Source organism: Micromys minutus (assembly GCF_963924665.1).
Source record: "Micromys minutus genome assembly, chromosome: 9".
NCBI classification, from domain to species: domain Eukaryota; kingdom Metazoa; phylum Chordata; class Mammalia; order Rodentia; family Muridae; genus Micromys; species Micromys minutus.
Window position 1 is genome coordinate 7,211,249 of NC_137978.1, and position 16,771 is coordinate 7,228,019.

General features: G+C 48.2%; 1 protein-coding gene across 1 annotated transcript in view; it reads left to right on the forward strand.

Annotated features, from left to right (window-relative positions):
- Positions 1-16,771, forward strand: part of KANK4 (KN motif and ankyrin repeat domains 4) — a 30,552-nt gene that overhangs the window by 1,348 nt on the left and 12,433 nt on the right. The window contains exons 2-6 of the mRNA XM_080921021.1: positions 4,753-6,630; positions 8,887-8,998; positions 11,368-11,586; positions 12,723-12,810; positions 14,628-14,847. Of these exons, the coding sequence (XP_080777147.1) occupies positions 4,753-6,630; positions 8,887-8,998; positions 11,368-11,586; positions 12,723-12,810; positions 14,628-14,847 (2,517 nt within the window). The remainder of the gene's footprint in view (positions 1-4,752; positions 6,631-8,886; positions 8,999-11,367; positions 11,587-12,722; positions 12,811-14,627; positions 14,848-16,771) is intronic.

Genomic DNA, 16,771 nt, shown 5'->3' on the forward strand with positions numbered 1-16,771 from the left:
TTCAAGGTGTGAGTTACCTACCATGCCTGCACCATCTTGGTTTTCCAAAGAAGTTAATATCCCTTCTTCACAGCTTCTCTTCCGGCTGCTTCTTCTTCATTCTGTTTCCTCGTTTCCTTCAGAAACTGAAGACAGACATTTGAGCTTTGCGTTTTCTCTTTAATCACCTCTGATTGACTTTAGTAACCTGCAACTCTTCACGTAGCCTTTGAGGTAATAACTGCCCCTTCCTCATTTGTTCCTACCCCCCCCACAGTGTGTGTGTGTGTGTGTGTGTGAGAGAGAGAGAGAGAGAGAGAGAGAGAGAGAGAGAGAGAGAGACTGGTATGTCTCTCTGGTGACTATGGCTATGTTTGCTAGTCTTTTCCATATACCTACCAACCAACTTTTCTTTTAAGCAATACAGTTTCTAATACCTCTGAATCTCCTATAGCTTGCTTTTCTTCTTCCCCTCCTGGTTCATTGTCTGGTTATTTGGGGGACTTTCACCCTCCCAACAAACTCTCATCCTCACAAAGTCCAGAGAAAGGATGGACAGCCAACACTCCCCAGTCCCATCAGAATCTCCCCATGTCTGCCTACCCACAAAGTCAAACAGCCAGGCATCATATTCTCTACTCTACAGAGGGAAAAATTGAAGCACAAGGAAAAAAATGAGAATCTTTTCCCAGAGCCACACAAGTCCGTTGGTTTATCGGATGTAGCTTTCATCTTGAACAGAGATAATTCTACTTATTTCTTGCCTTGAGGCCATGCCTGAACTCCTGCCTACCTGTCACCAGATATAACTAACAAGAGCTCAGCATAACATGAGATTCAGTCTCACACAGAAGGGCTTGCTTCAGCATTACTCTTGTCCTGGGAGAAAAGGCAGAATGCAGAGAGTGGCTGTCGTGCAGGGCACCATGAGGACTACCAAGTTGGTATGTGTGGGTTAGGGTTAGGGTTATGGATGTGGGTTATGGTTAGGGTTATGGGTGTAGGTGTGTGTAGGAAGATGGCTCTTAAACATCTCACCTCTTAAAAAAGATACTGGGCTGGAGAGATGGCTCAGAGGTTGGGAGCACTGACTACTCTTCCAGAGGACCCGGGGTTTAGTTCCCAGCACCCACATGGCAGCTCATATCTGAGAATGAGCACTCCTAACTGCTGAGCCATTTTTCTGGACCTTTGCCTCTTGCCTTTGATATCTTCTCAGTTCCAGACTCCTTTGGTTTCTCTTGGCTCTCAGCGGAAAGACTTTGTCTTTCAGCACCCTGCTTCATACATGTGGTGTGTTCATGCTCTGCATCTGCTCCCTGAAGCCACTGGGAAATCTGGACCATTTCTACTGCATGCAGGCGGTAGACCCCTACAGTGAACAGAGCAGCCTCTCCTTTAGGAGAAGTCTCTGCTTTGGGTCATGGGTCTCTTCACTTAACCTTGGACGGATGTCTCCTCTCTGACTTGGTTGTCCCCTAGTTCTTCTGAGTAGACCAGCGGCTTCAGAGTACAACTTGGGAAACTAACATAAGCAAGGATGAGAATGTTCTCATAACTGTCTTTGCAATGTGTCTCCTTGGGAAGTGAGAAAGTTGGGGGGATGTTGTAGATGGGAGGTGTTTGGGTGCTGGGGGCACATTGCCTCCTTGTCGATCTGAATTCTGAAACCCAGCAGGGACCATGATGTGAATCAGAAGTTCACCCTGCTCTCTGCTATGGTTGTGACAGTCACACACAGGATGTAGATCTATTAGGCAATAGTGATGCAGAGACTTCCTGACAAGTTGGCTCCACCCCATTCTCTAGAGATGCTTAAGCAGAGAGCCACCAGACAGGCCTATAGCGCTGCTGGAAGGAGCCACGGACACGTAGCCCTAAGCTCTCTTCCTCAGCAATCTTATCACTAGTGCCTTCTGAAAGCCCTCCTCGTTCTCTCCAAATTACTTCCTGTTTCTCTCCCCTTCATCATCTCAACAATCCCTCTACTGGTCCCTGGCTTTCTTTTAATCCTAGGCAAGACCGTTCATTTTGAGCTGTGCAGGATGACCCACAACTATGATCCCAAGACTCCAGGGGCTGACTGAGGTAGACAGAGTGATAATTCAGGGCCAGCCTGGGCTACACACTGAGACCTTATATTAAAACCAAATGAAACTAAAGCAACTACAAAATAATAACTAAAAATAAAAATAAAATAAATACATCTCTTCTTGAAATTTGCCCAATTCACCTTTTAATTAAACGCGGTTAGTGAATCCCGTGACCTAGACAATAAGTCCTGTAGCAGGCACGCACACAGGCTTCTCTGTGATCCAGCTTTTCTTCGCCTTCTCCATTCTGTCTTTCTCTCCTTGCTCTTCCATCCCACACTTTCAGCTGTGGCCATCTTAACTTTTATCCACCCCCGGCATGCTGTGTGAGCTCATGTCTTTTTGCTGCGTCTTTGACTTCCTCCTAGAGGGAACCTGGCCTGGCTGTCTGCTGCGGGAGCACAGACCACCCTGAAACTTAATGGCTTCCCACAGTATAATTGATTACTGATCTATATTCAGCTGAAAGCCCCTCATGTGAGGTTCTTCCTGTAGTCAGATGTTCCTTGGTGACTTTTATATTAGGCCTGGCCTTTGGGCAAAGTTGAATAGGACAAGCTTTTTCTTCTTGTCCATTCCTCTCTACACCCCTTCTCCTTCTCCAGATAACTTCTCTAAGAAGCTGCTTGGGCTTTTTTACATCATGACAGCCTTGGAGATTTATCTCATAGTAGCTGGCTTCCCAACATATGTGTATTCTGAGAGGCCCTGGTAGAAACTACCAGTCTCCTAACTTTTGAGTTCTCTTAGCATCTTCATTACCGTATTCTTTTGGTCCAAGCCTCACAAGCCAGCAGAGATTCAAAGGTGTAAAGAAATAGTTTCCTCCTTTATGAATTAGCTTGCCTGTCTCATGGGGCTGGGAGCCAATGGAGCCATCTTGGAGATAAAATGCTACAGAGTCTTTTTTGCCCTCTTGTTCTGGCAAATTCCTATTTTATAGAAAAATAATATCTAATTTTATGTTACTCTAGTGAAGCCTCCCTCCATCAGCAAGGTAAAGTTTTCTTCTATATCCAAGAAAGTATGTCCAGAGAAAGGAAAAAGACAGTCAGTGAAAAAGACCACTGTAGACTGTGCCCAACACATTGTACTGTTTGCTACTGCTGCCTTGTTTGGCCATAAATCCCTTGAGAGAAGTGGTTGTTCCTGACTCACCGTGTGTTTCCAGATTATATAGCTCAGCAATTGACACATAGGTACTCAGTAAGCAGTAGGTGACACATAGGTAGGTACTCAGTAAACAGTAGGTGAGGTAAACTGATTGGTTTGCTGAGGTTTTCATTTTTGCACTAGAACCCAGTGATCAATCCCAGCAAACGTGGGCAGGCCCTCCTTCACTCCCAGCAATGAGTCACATATGTTCATTTCCATCTTGGGACCTCAGTTCTTTATATGTTGCTCTCCCACAAAAATAGCAACTAGAACACTGAGAATGTTTATCATGTGCCAGGCATGGGACTGAGTATATCATATTCATTATTAATTTATCAGGCCTCACAATAATAATTACCTAATATTTTTCCATGTTGTGGATGATCCCACACAGGAAAACTTCTAAGTTTCCCAAGGTCATAGAGACCCCATATTCTCTTTGTTTCTCTATTTGATTTTGACTTTTTCTTCTTTTGAGACAAAGTATCACTTTGTAGCTCAGGCTAGCCCGGAACTTGAACTCCTGCTCCAGCCTTTGGTTCCTGAGATCACTGGTGGGCACTACCTTAACCAGCCAGTCACTGTATCCTTCTGAGCTCAGTTTTCTCAAAGCATGTTCTCACGGACGTAACAAGGGTGTCTGTCATATGAAGAGCATCAGAGGATCAAAGACGATTTATCCTGGGGTGGGGGGAGAATCTGTGTGCAAGTCCCAGTGACTTCATTAGACTGACAGGCTCCTCATGTCCTCTGTGGGAGTCAGGAGGGAGTCCGATGGCGGTATAAAGGAACGCATTCTCCCTCCCATTGCAGTCAGGCTTCCCCAAGAAGCCATGGACCCCACATCTAGGAAGATGTATGTCAGTCCTTTTGACATCTATGGACTCTCCTCCCTCAGCAATTGTTTCACGATTCATGAAAAGTGTGGTTTTGAAAACAGAACTCACATTGTTACCCTGTACACCATTTAGGGGAAAGGAACTTTGGGTATCTATGAGCAGCTGCTCCATTTCCCTTTGGTGTTTAGGTAACCAGAGGCTTAAGCACCCTGGGAGCTTAAATAATGCAGGAATCATAAATTATCAATAGCTTAGCCTTTTGCAAGATTTACTGGAACCAATTTAGGTTTACCCGTTTCTTTCTGGATGCTGAGAAAATTTTCCATCTTATCCTCCAGAATCTTCCATGTCTGTAACTGCCTGTTGGTACCTTCCTCTAACAATGGTAGACTTTGGCTGGACTTCAGTTCAGCAGTTACATGATGCAACCCCCGCCCCCAAAATTAAAACAGTGTGAGGCAATTTTGTTTTCCTGGTCTGCAGGCAGGTTCATGGTAACAAGAACTGAGGACTATTGGAAACAAGAAAGTGCAGATGTTGGCTAAACACACCAAGTCCATAGGCTCACTGGTACACTTCAGAAGCTGGAGCATTGGAGAGAAGTCTCATATGATAACGTAGGGTCAAAGTCACAGATAGCCTCATTTTAACTTTGTGCTTCTTTCTTTGTGTCTTTTACCTCTTAGTCAAGGACCAGTCCACTCAGGGGGATGAAGAGAAAGAGCCTCCAAAGAGCTACTCCTACTCTGTGGAGACCCCATATGGCTTTCATTTGGACTTGGACTTCCTCAAATATGTGGATGACATTGAGAAAGGACACACCATCAAAAGGATTCCTATCCACAGAAGAGCCAAGCAGGCTAAGTTTAGTACTCTGCCCCGAAACTTCAGCCTTCCCAACAGTGGGGACCGCTCCCATGTTGCTCCTCGAAAGCTAAACTGGTCTCCTGTGGTACCCAGAAAGAAATCCCTGGGGACCCAGGAGCACTCCCAGCCACTCCCACTGGATGATCTGCCCCAGCCCACAGTACATGGCAGTGAGCTGAGTTACCACAGGAAGGCCCTCTTGGCAAAGGACACCGGGCAGGTGGAGGCTGGTTCTCTAGAGGATGCTGGGAGTGGACGGCCCCAGCTGTTGAGAGCATCCAGCATGCCTGCTACGCTGCTGCAAAACCAGGCCCCAGAAGAGCCCAGCCTGACCTCGGGCCCTTCCACACTTCTTGCTCTCCCTCTGCTCCAAGATGAAGGCAGCGTCTGTGATGGTACCTTTGATCCTGCAGAAGGGTTTATGGGTTTCCAAGCAGCAGCTCAGTCAACAGACAGAGAGTTGGGAGAACTGGAGTCAGAAATTCGAGAGCCGGTCTGGGAGGAGGCTGAGCCAGAAGAAGGTGACATCAAGGCTGCAAGTCACCTCCCTCAGCCAGGTCCTTCCCCCTCTGTTCAGAAAGTCCCAATGGATCTAGAGGAAGTGGAAATTCAGCATCACACTAGAAAAACAGAGCTGGTGTTAACATCTGGCTCCTCCACTCCCAGCCCGCCCCCTCTGCCATCCCCTATCCCTGAAAATGAGCTCTCCCTGGAGGAAATTGAGCTCAGTATCAGTGAGATCCCACCTCCTCCTCCCATAGAAGTGGATGTGAGGAGCATTGGTATCCGAGTGACGGAGGAAAGCCTGGGCCTGGTAGATACTGACATCAGCAGCATCTCCAGCCTGAAGAATCAGGTCCTGGACCTTGAGGACAAATTGTCAGGGAAAACAGAAGAGCTTACCCAGGTCAGAGCTGCCCTTGAGCAGCAGGAAGAAGAGACCAAAGCTAGGGAACAGAGGATTCTAGAGTTGGAGTGCACTGTAGCCCATTTAGAAGAAAAGCTTAGTCAGGAGAAGGCCAGCGATGCTCTGGACCGGATTGACGCTATGGTGAACACTGACCCCCTTCCCAGAGAGTCACATGACAAAAACATTGGCGTCAATCTGCTGAACACTCCAGATCCTGAATGCTGGGTATCAAGAGCAGAAAGGAATGGCCTCCCATGGGTCCAAACTAATCACAAGCAAAGCGAACAGAAGAGCTCCAAAGAACCTGTGCCGCCACGTCAACTGTCACTGCCAAGGGGACCTGAGCAGATCCTCGCCTCATCCTTATGTAGCTGCCTCTCCATGGAGCTCCGGATCGAAGAGGAGGTTTCTGAGCAGGAGAGAGGGCCACAGGTGGGAGCGGGAGAATCGACCCCAGTGATCAGGGCGGAGGCCAGCTCAGAGCTCCCAGGGACGGAGCGTCCAGGAAGGCCAGCAAGTTCCCCACAAGATCCCACGATCGGGCAGTATGTTAAGAAGATCCAAGAGCTGCTGCACGAACAGTGGAATTGCCTAGAACACGGGTACCCGGAGCTGGCCAGCGCCATCAAACAGCCTGCCTCCAAGCTCAGCAGCATCCAGAACCAACTGCTCAGCTCTCTCAACCTGCTGCTCTCTGCGTACTCAGCTCAGGCCCCAGAGCCAAAGGAGACCCCTGCCCCTCCTCCCTCGGCCCCTCCCCCCTCTGCCCCTCCACCACCACCACCAGGTAAATAATAAATAATCACGCTCACTTTCCTTTACATGACAAATCGTGGGGGATGAGGGGTTTTAATTCTACGAGCATGTTTTTGTAAAGGATTTTAACACCCCATGGACTCAGGGGAGTAAAACTGATTGGCGGAGGCCTTGCTACCGGATTGTATCTGGCTGCAGTCGTGACATACAGCTAAACAGATAGCACAGGCCAAAGTGTGGAGGGAGAACCATTTGCCAAGCCATGAGCAGCACCGAGTGTCCCCCAAGGGCACCTTGTCTGTGCTGCATTATGTGCAGACCACATCTGGAGCCTGTGCACGCCTCCTGGGGGTCCCTTCTTGGTCAACTCCCACTTTCCTTTCTGGCTTTTCACATCAGAGGTCTTCTCTAGCTTGAATTTGGAGGAGCATCACAATGAGATTTGAAATTGTTCATTTACTATTTGGTGTGAGAGAGTGTAAGCAAGAGGAGGTGGGGAGGGCAAGGAAGAGGAGGTGGGGAGGGTAAGGAAGAGGAGGTGGGGAGGGCAAGGAAGAGGAAGTGGGGAGGGCAAGGAAGAGGAGGTGGGGAGGGCAAGGAAGAGGAAGTGGGGAGGGCAAGGAAGAGGAGGTGGGGAGGGCAAGGAAGAAGAGGTAGGGAGGGCAAGAAAGAAGAGGTGGGGAGGGCAAGGAAGAGGAGGTGGGGAGGGCAAGGAAGAGGAGGTGGGGAGGGCAAGGAAGAGGAGGTGGGGAGGGCAAGGAAGAGGAGGTGGGGAGGGCAAGGAAGAGGAGGTGGGGAGGGCAAGGAAGAGGAGGTGGGGAGGGCAAGGAAGAGGAGGTGGGGAGGGCAAGGAAGAGGAGGTGGGGAGGGCAAGGAAGAGGAGGTGGGGAGGGCAAGGAAGAGTGGGGAGGGCAAGGAAGAGGAGGTGGGGAGGGCAAGGAAGAAGAGGTGGGGAGGGCAAGGAAGAGGAGGTGGGGGGGCAAGGAAGAGGAAGTGGGGAGGGCAAGGAAGAGGAGGTGGGGAGGGCAAGGAAGAGGAAGTGGGGAGTGCAAGGAAGAGGAGGTGGGGAGGGCAAAGAAGAGGAGGTGGGGAGGGCAAGGAAGAGGAGGTGGGGAGGGCAAGGAAGAAGAGGTGGGGAGGGCAAGGAAGAGGAGGTGGGGAGGGCAAGGAAGAGGAGGTGGGGAGGGCAAGGAAGAGGAGGTGGGGAGGGCAAGGAAGAGGAGGTGGGGAGGGCAAGGAAGAGGAGGTGGGGAGGGCAAGGAAGAGGAGGTGGGGAGGGTAAAGAAGAGGAGGTGGGGAGGGTAAGGAAGAGGAGGTGGGGAGGGCAAGGAAGAGGAGGTGGGGAGGGTAAAGAAGAGGAGGTGGGGAGGGCAAGGAAGAGGAGGTGGGGAGGGTAAAGAAGAGGAGGTGGGGAGGGCAAGGAAGAGGAGGTGGGGAGGGCAAGGAAGAGGAGGTGGGGAGGGTAAAGAAGAAGAGGTGGGGAGGGTAAGGAAGAGGAGGTGGGGAAGGCAAGGAAGAGGAAGTGGGGAGGGCAAGGAAGAGGAGGTGGGGAGGGCAAGGAAGAGGAAGTGGGGAGGGTAAGGAAGAGGAGGTGGGGAGGGCAAGGAAGAGGAGGTGGGGAGGGCAAGGAAGAAGAGGTGGGGAGAGCAAGGAAGAGGAGGTGGGGAGGGCAAGGAAGAAGAGGGGGTGCTCACAAGCAAAAGTCACCCATAGGCGGAGCAGGAGTGACGAAGTCCTCAAACATACTCTTAGCTGTTGAGTAAAGCTGAACCATATATTGCCTTACAGAATTCAAGTTGGCTTCCTGCCACAGGTCACAAATCTGCAGCTAAACGTTCCTGCTACTTCTAGATTTGCCAGTGGGGACTGTCTTCTGTATCATAACATAACACACGGTTTGGGACCTGGCTCATGTGTCAGTCATCATTACAAGTGACCACTTGCACGCTATCACAAAGGACTATTGAGGTGTCCCTGAGTAGAGAAGAGAATAGCCCCTCACCCACAGACCTGAGCTCTTCTACCATCCCCTTCAGACTCGCCAGCCCTGAGACAGTGCCAACGCCACATACATGGTTCTGAGAAGTGCTCCAATGACTACTCAGTCATCCACACAGAGAGGGATCATTCCTGGGTACAGCGGCTAACAGCCCTAAAACATCTGATCTGCTCTATCTGCCCCAACCCCTGCCCTTTCTCCCCCTTCATACACCCATATCCTCTCAAAGCAATAATCTAGTTTACATGCCCCAAGGCGATTCTAACCTGTAATATTGTGTCTGTCTAGAGATCTCTCCGTCGACCAGCCTTAAATCCATAATGAAAAAGAAAGACTATGGCTTCCGTGCAGGAGGTAATGGGACCAAAAAGAACCTTCAGTTTGTTGGGGTTAACGGTGGGTAAGCATCACTCGTGAAGCTCAGACTGCCTTCCCTGCTACCTAACCTGCTGTTGTCCTTAGGACCCCTTCTCTAGGGAACACATCTGTTTCTTATTCTTCTGCAGGGATTCAGTCTCCACCGCCTGCTAACACTCCATATTGGGTTTGTATACGTCTGACTCCTTGCCAGCTATGGTGGTCTATTGGAACTTCTACTTTTAGTATGGCTTGTCCTGGTCTCTCTTGGGCCCACCTCCAGGTGGCTTGTGGGAGTTCAGGGTTTCTAGGTTCTGTGAGGAAGGACTTGAAACTAACACAAGGGAGCCTGGTTTGTTGGACTTCAAGTTTGATCTTTGCTTATTTCCAGTGTTGAGACTTGAAACAGACACAAACTAGTAGGCACTCTGCCATTACACCCACAAGCCCAATCCACTTTCTTTTTTTCTTCCTCTAATGTACTACAAATCAAACCAAAAGCAACTAGTCCATTTGTATAGAACATGAACCAAGGCTTCTCTAGGCTGGGAGATGGAGCATCAGATACAGTCATATTCCATCTAACACCAAGAATGCATTCTGAAAAAGTCATCCTTGGGGATTTCATCACTGCGTGAACATCAGAGAACTATACAAGCTAAGTCGTCGGTGACATCACTAAGCAGTACCATCTGGTGTGTACGCAGTCTGTGGTTGGATGGTATACTCTTGAATTCTACATGACTGCATCCTAAATTGGTCATTGCACAAATGCTCATTAGAAGACAGCTATGTGCTAGGTGACAGGGTCTTTAAAAAAAAAAGTCAGTCAGGTCAATCCTAGTTGTTACCTTTAGCTTACAGGTAAGTGAGGAGACAGAGGGAGCTAGGCAAGATGGCTCAGCAGGTGAAAATGCTTGCCACCAACCCCGAGGACCTGCATTCATCTCCAGGACCCATAGATGGAAGGAGAGAACTGACTCCTTTAGATTGTCTTCTGACTTCAACACACGTGTAAATATGTGTACATGTGTATATGGCTCAAGGGGGGGGAGTGAGGTGATAAATAAATAAATAAATAAATGTAATACAATTTTAAAAAACAAGAGGGGGCTGAAGAGATGGACCAGCAGTTAAGAGCATTGGCTAGTAGTGTAGTGGATAGTTTAGTGTCAACTTGACACAAGCTGGAGTTAATCACAGAGAAAGGAGCCTCAGCTGGGGAAATGCCTCCATGAGATCCAGCTATAAGGCATTTTCTTAACTAGTGATCAAGGGAGAGGGCCCAGCCCATTGTGGGTGGAGCCATCCCTGGGCTGGTAGACCTGGGTTCTATAAGAAAGCAGGCTGAGCAAGCCAGGGAAAGTAAGCCAGTAAGTGACATCCCTCCATGGCCTCTGCATCAGCTCCTGCTTCCTGACCTGCTTGAGTTCCAGTCCTGACTTCTTCTGGTGATGAACAGCAGTGTGGAAGTGTAAGCTGAATAAACCCCTTTCCTCCCCAACTTGCTTCTTGGTCATGATGTTTGTGCAGGAATAGAAACCCCGACTAAGAGAGCTAGTCTTCCAGAGGACCCTAGTTCAGTTCCCAGCAACCACATGGCAGCTCACAACTGTCTGCAACTTGGGTTCCAGGGAATCTGACACTTTCAGACACCAATGCACATTTTAAAAATTATAAAGAAATAAGAAAGAAGGAACTGCTGACTGGCAGTTCACTTAGCATAGAAGTACAGGATGCTACAAATGCCTGAATGGGTTATATCGCCCAGATCTGGAAGAGTCCTGAAGGCTTGACCACTTTCCTTTTTTTCTGTTTGCTGGCCCTGCCCAGAGAGTCTTCTCCTGGCCACTCCTCAGTATTTGAAACTCTAGAACCATGATGCTCATTGTGGCTATATATCAGAGGCACCAAGCCTTGCAAATTCTTGGTTCCAATCATGGAGACTGGTGCAGTTAGTGTAGGGTACAGTCAACATGCTGAGAATGTTAAATATTCCAACATACTGGTGTGTAACTTAGGTGAAAGGCCTGTATTATACACACTTCATTTTTTGGCAGGATTTTACTATGGAGCCCACGATAGCCACACACTCCATCCTTCTGTGTCAGTTCCCTGAGTATGTACCACCATGTTCTACTGGAAGTAAGTCTTCCTCATTCTAGTCTCGCCCACAGACATTCTGTGTGTGGCTGTTATCACAAAAGAGCCTGTGTGAGGGGTTCACCAGATATAATCTTGGCTGGAATAAGGAGGCTAAAGGAGGAGACTTAAGGTGGATGTGGGGATCCTTAGCCATGGGCTCCTCTCTGGACCTAACATTAGGATTCTAGAAGCATGTACTGATGTTGACATTGAACCACTGGCCCTGGTCAAGAAGGATGACCCAAATGACCTTTGTCTCTTCCATAGCTATGAGACCACATCTAGTGAGGAGACCAGTGGGGAGGATACCTCCCCTGAGGACTTGTCTGACAGTGAGACCGAGAAGAGACAGGATTGCTCAGAGCCCAGGGAGGACCGAGACACGCATCCTGGCTCTGAGACTGGGCAAGGAGTCTCCAAAGGCACCAGTAACTCCAGCCACACAAGTGAGCACGGGGAGGAAGTCTCTCATCCGAGGGCCGAGAGGTGAGTCACATGGGTAGAGATGGGGCACACGTTCCCCTAAAGAGGGGCAGGGTTATCTCTTCTTTATTTCGTCTCTCATGTGTGTACATTTCTACCAATCTGTTCAACGTTTGTTGAGGTTCTATTTTGTGCCAACCTCTTTGGTAAACTAAGCAAATGTGACTCTTGCTTTCATGAGGAAAATCCTTTGTGATCCAAACTTTTTTCTATATAAAAAACCCAGCATTTGTTGGTACTGTGAATAGGACAGACTTGACATGCAGTATTTTATGGAGTCACCTCTGCAGTCCTGGGAGGAAGACCTTACTGCAGTCCTTGCCGTGTAGGTGCAGAAACAGGATTCGGGCCCAGGTCTTCCTGATTCCCACACAGACTCTTCTGTCATGCAGTTTTGAGTGGCTGACTGACAGCTGCCCAAACATGCAGTTCCACACTTGGACCATCAGGGTCTTTAACCTATAGTCACCTCAGTGTCCTCATCCAGGAAGCAAGCATTGTGCCAAATGAGTTTTATCTAAGGACGTAGGAGGAAATGCTATGAAGTGCCCCACACAGAGTAAACCCTCAATACGTAGAAATATGCCAACCAGAACCACCGACATCCCCTCTGCTGGCCTCAGCCTGGGTGTGGGGGATGTAAGAACGGAGCCAATTGTCAAGCAGATCCACAGGGCTGCCCCATTGTAACAGTCCAAGATGGCAGAAGATTTCCTCACAGTAATGGACAGGTTCTTGTCACGGTGAAGCGCCAGCCTCACAGCTTCTCACTATACCCACTCGGTTCCCGTTTGTGCTGTCCTTCATGGAAGACTGCAGGTGTGGGCTGGGTTCTTTGTGTGCACCCAGGCAGAGCAGCAGCTTCCGTCCTGGCAGGGCAGTTACCACCATGGGGCCCTTGCCCCAGGTCTTCCTTAACTGCTCCAGCCCCTGCCAAAAGCAGCATGAAAAGACAGAGCCTGACCTTCAGAAGCACTCAGATGCCAAGCCACAAAAAGCTATGAACAGCCATGTTGTTTAAGAATTTCCCTCATTTGAAATAGTCACACTCTTGATTATCTGAGCTGTTGAAAGTGGAGGATGAGAGTCCTTTTTGTCGGTGCATTGAAACGGATATGTAATCTCTCTTTTTTCTTTAGGTATAAACCCTCAGAGGAATTTCTTAGTGCATGCCAGGCACTGAGCCAGCACCTGCCGGAAACGGGGACCACCACCAAGCAGCTCCTGGTACTCAGATTTTTCAGTGTCACACAGAGGTTTCCAATGGGGGGTGACTTTGGTCCCTTACCTAAGGCAGCAGTGTATGTGCACACACAGACTTTCTCCTCAGACATTGTATGGTTTACCAAATGCTCTCCCTTCAGGGGATGGGCTGGGCAGAGGAAAGAGTAGGGTTAATACACACAAGCAAGCTACTCAAACTAGGTGGTGGCTCACGACTTTAATCTCAGCACCCAGGAGGCAGAGGGAGGTGGATCTCGTGAGTTCAAGGTCAGCCTGGTCTACGGAGCAAGGCCTAGGATAGCCAGGGTTACACAAGGAAAGATAGCCATGGTCTCAAAGGCATTTTATGAAATATTTTAGGAGTCATCACCAGGTGCCTGCTACTAAATCTGCGGCTTAAGCTTCAAAGTGTTTTGCAGTTCACAAAACTGTGGGTAAAGTAGGAAAGGCACATGGATGTGGCCTGGGTCTTTCTTCCAGTGAATTCAATGCCGAGGGCCTGGTTTCCTCACTAGTAAATGACAGTGATTTGCAGGCTGTCTCCATCACCTCTGAGCCCCCACATTTGCTGCTACTGTACCAGGAGATCAGAAATAAGAACATACCTCCATTCCATCTTTCCCACCCTCATGTCCCACGGAGATTTGAACCTGTAATTCCTATGTTCTATTTTTAATCAAGAGCTACTGTGCTGGGCCAGGAGACAGCTGTCAGCCCCAAAGGGAAAAAAACCCCTGCAATTCAGAGCCCATTTGCTCCCTCAGCAGAGCAGCCTTGGGACCAAACTGATCAACAGTATTTGCTACCCGCCCTTTTTGTCTTGTTTTATTTTTTAATTCTTATCTTAGCTGATTGGGTAGATAGCATTTCCCAGACTGCTAAGCAGCCATACGTGAGGCGGCAGTTGATGAAGATTCCTGGCGCGTAGTTACATAACTGAGCTCTGCTCTGACCACTCTGAGGGAAATTCTTCGCCCAGCCTGGCTTCGCACTCATACATTGCCATGACCTTGAGCTTTTGATCCCCCTGCCTCTGCCTGCCACTGTGCCTGACTTTAAGTGGCTCCGAGAACTGGGTGCTTCACTAGCTTCGACTCTATTTAAAATCTACCGCTCTATTCCGTAGTGCCAGAGCCTTCCTCCGTATTTTCTTGATTCCTGAGATCAAGAAGATTTTCTAATATCTAAAAGTGTTTCAGCCACAAATCATTCTTCTTTGTCCGTTTTGGAACTGTGACAAGTCCATGCGTATGCAAGTTTAGCACCGCCCTTATTGAATCAAACCTTGGGATGTGAATCTCCCTCGCCTCGTCCTTGCCTGACCCTATAGAACTATGAAAACAAGGGTGCCAGCCCTGGGTTATAACAGGGACAAGAAATATTCGATGAGGGTGTATCTGAGCCAGAACTTATGTCTGGTCCTGTGAATTTAATGACTAAACCTGGTGCCCCTTCCAGAATGAGCATAAAGTCATTTAAAATCATCACATCCCTGTAGCATCTCTTGTCCTTTAGATAAATATTCTAAACATGTGGCCTTAACCATTTGGGCTTGTCACACAGAGAACTGATATCTCTACGTATTTGTTTTGTACATGGTTTCCGAGGGTGGGATGTAGGGGTGAGAGAATTGCACAGGCATTGAGTGTGCCGCATGATTCATGGTCCTTCCATCTCAGATCCCTGCCCGCAATAAATCGTAAGAACTGAGGGGAAGTGAGAGAGAAGCAGACACATCCGAAGCTGGCTATCCAAGGGTCACTCCAGCTAGGGTACCCAGGCCAGGGATGCTCCTGTCTCAGAATCTCCGTGCATTTCAGAGGCAAAGCATGAACACCGTCAGTCAGGAGTGGTTCCGTGTGTCCAGCCGGAAGTTATCCAGCCCCGAGGCCGTGGCCGCCTACCTCAAGGAGGTGCAGCCTCACTCTCCACATCTTCTGAAGCTGCTTGTCAACCTGGCTGACCGAAGTGGGAACACAGCCCTTCACTACAGTGTATCACACTCCAACTTCGCCATTGTCAAGCTACTGCTGGACACAGGTTAGAAATGGATGTCACAGTCTGTGTTCTTCCTTGAAGACCTACCTTCTGAACTCCTAAACTCATTCTCCTGTCTCAGCCTCCTGAGTAGCTAGGACTACAGTAATCTTCTGTATCATATTTCCTTCTCCTACTGAATTCCTCTTGGGGTCCAGGAACAGAGCCAGTTCATTTGCCTGATAGTTTAAATTTTTTTTTTTTTTTTTTTTCCTTTGAGACAGTGTTTCACTAGGCTGTCCTGGAACTCACTATGTAGACCAGGCTGGTCTTAAACTTACAGAAATCCTCCTCCCTCTGTCTGTGGAGCACTGGGGTTAAAGCATATTTTGTTGTTGTTCTTTTGGTTTGGTTTTTAAAGATTTATTTATTTTATTTATATGAGTACGCTGTCTCTGTCTTCAGACACACCAGAAGAGGCATCAGATCTCATTACAGATGGTTGTGAGCCACCATGTGGTTGCTGGGAATTGAACTCAGGACCTCTGGAAGATCAGCCAGTGCTCTAACCATTGAGCCATCTCTCCAGCCCATAGAATCTTGACTCATGTGCTCTTTCTGAAAAACTTTGCTCCTGCCTCCCTCCCTTCTCATCCAGTGACAGGCTTTGTGCCAAGCCCTTTTCAACCACACATCACCTTTTCTGTCCGACTGAACAAGGAACTTTTCTCTCAACTATAAACTGAGCACAACTATTAGCATTTGAAAACCATGGAGATGAACATATTCTCTCAGCGTTAACTAGTCTGGGTTAAACCGTTACCACTTTTTAACATTTACCACAACAGACAAGGGACCAGAGGGTATCTCGGGGATCCACAGAGAGACAGGGCAAGCTTCCGGTAGGTGGGTATGGTCACATCAAAAGGGTGAAGGAGACCATGAGGTGTGAGGAGACTGGCATGATGTGTCACGCTCTGGTGGCTGAGCAGGTGGTGGTGCTACAAACAGGAAGGGGCTGTGTGAGATCAGATACGTCTCCAGAAGGTCATTCAGGTGGAATGTTCAGAAGGCTATCAGTATTATATATACATATATGTATATGTGCGTATATATGCAATCAAAATGCTCATGTACATAAAATAAAATATTAAAAAACGTTTAATATAATATGACATTTCATAATAATATAAAAAATTTCAGATCTAGGATCTGAGAAAATGTCTCAGTGGGTAAACGAGTTTCCTGCCAACCCTGACAACCTGAGTTTGAGTCCTAGGACCCACATAATGGAGGGAAAGAACTGACTCTTGAAAATTGTCCTCTGATCTGCCTTTGTGCAGAATAGCACACACCTACACACACACACACACACACACACACACACACCTACACACACCTACACCTATACACACATACCTACACACCCACACCCACACACACACACAAACACCTACACACACATACACCTACACACACACACCTACACACACATACCTACACACACACACACACACACACACAAACACCTACACACACATACACCTACACACACACACACCTATACACACACACCTACACACACACACCTACACACACACACCTACACACACACAAACACCTATACTCACACACCTACACACACACAAACACCTACAGTCACACACACACCTACACACACACACACAAACACACACACACACACCTTTTTTTTTAATTTTTAAAATAAAACCAGACAGAATAGCTTCTGTCTGTAATCCTAGCATTTGGCTAGCTGAAACAGGAGGAATACCATAAACTCAAGGCCAGCCTGGGCTACATAGAGAATTGCTAGCCTGAGCTACAGAACAAGATTCAGTCTCAGAAACACCCAGCAACCAACCATTGGTTGATAGTAGTTAAATGCACCAATGAGGGGTGACTTTTGTAAGCTTACAACTTTCCTCAGTTCGGTTAAGTCCATTTGAGGTTCTTCCCAGTGACATCA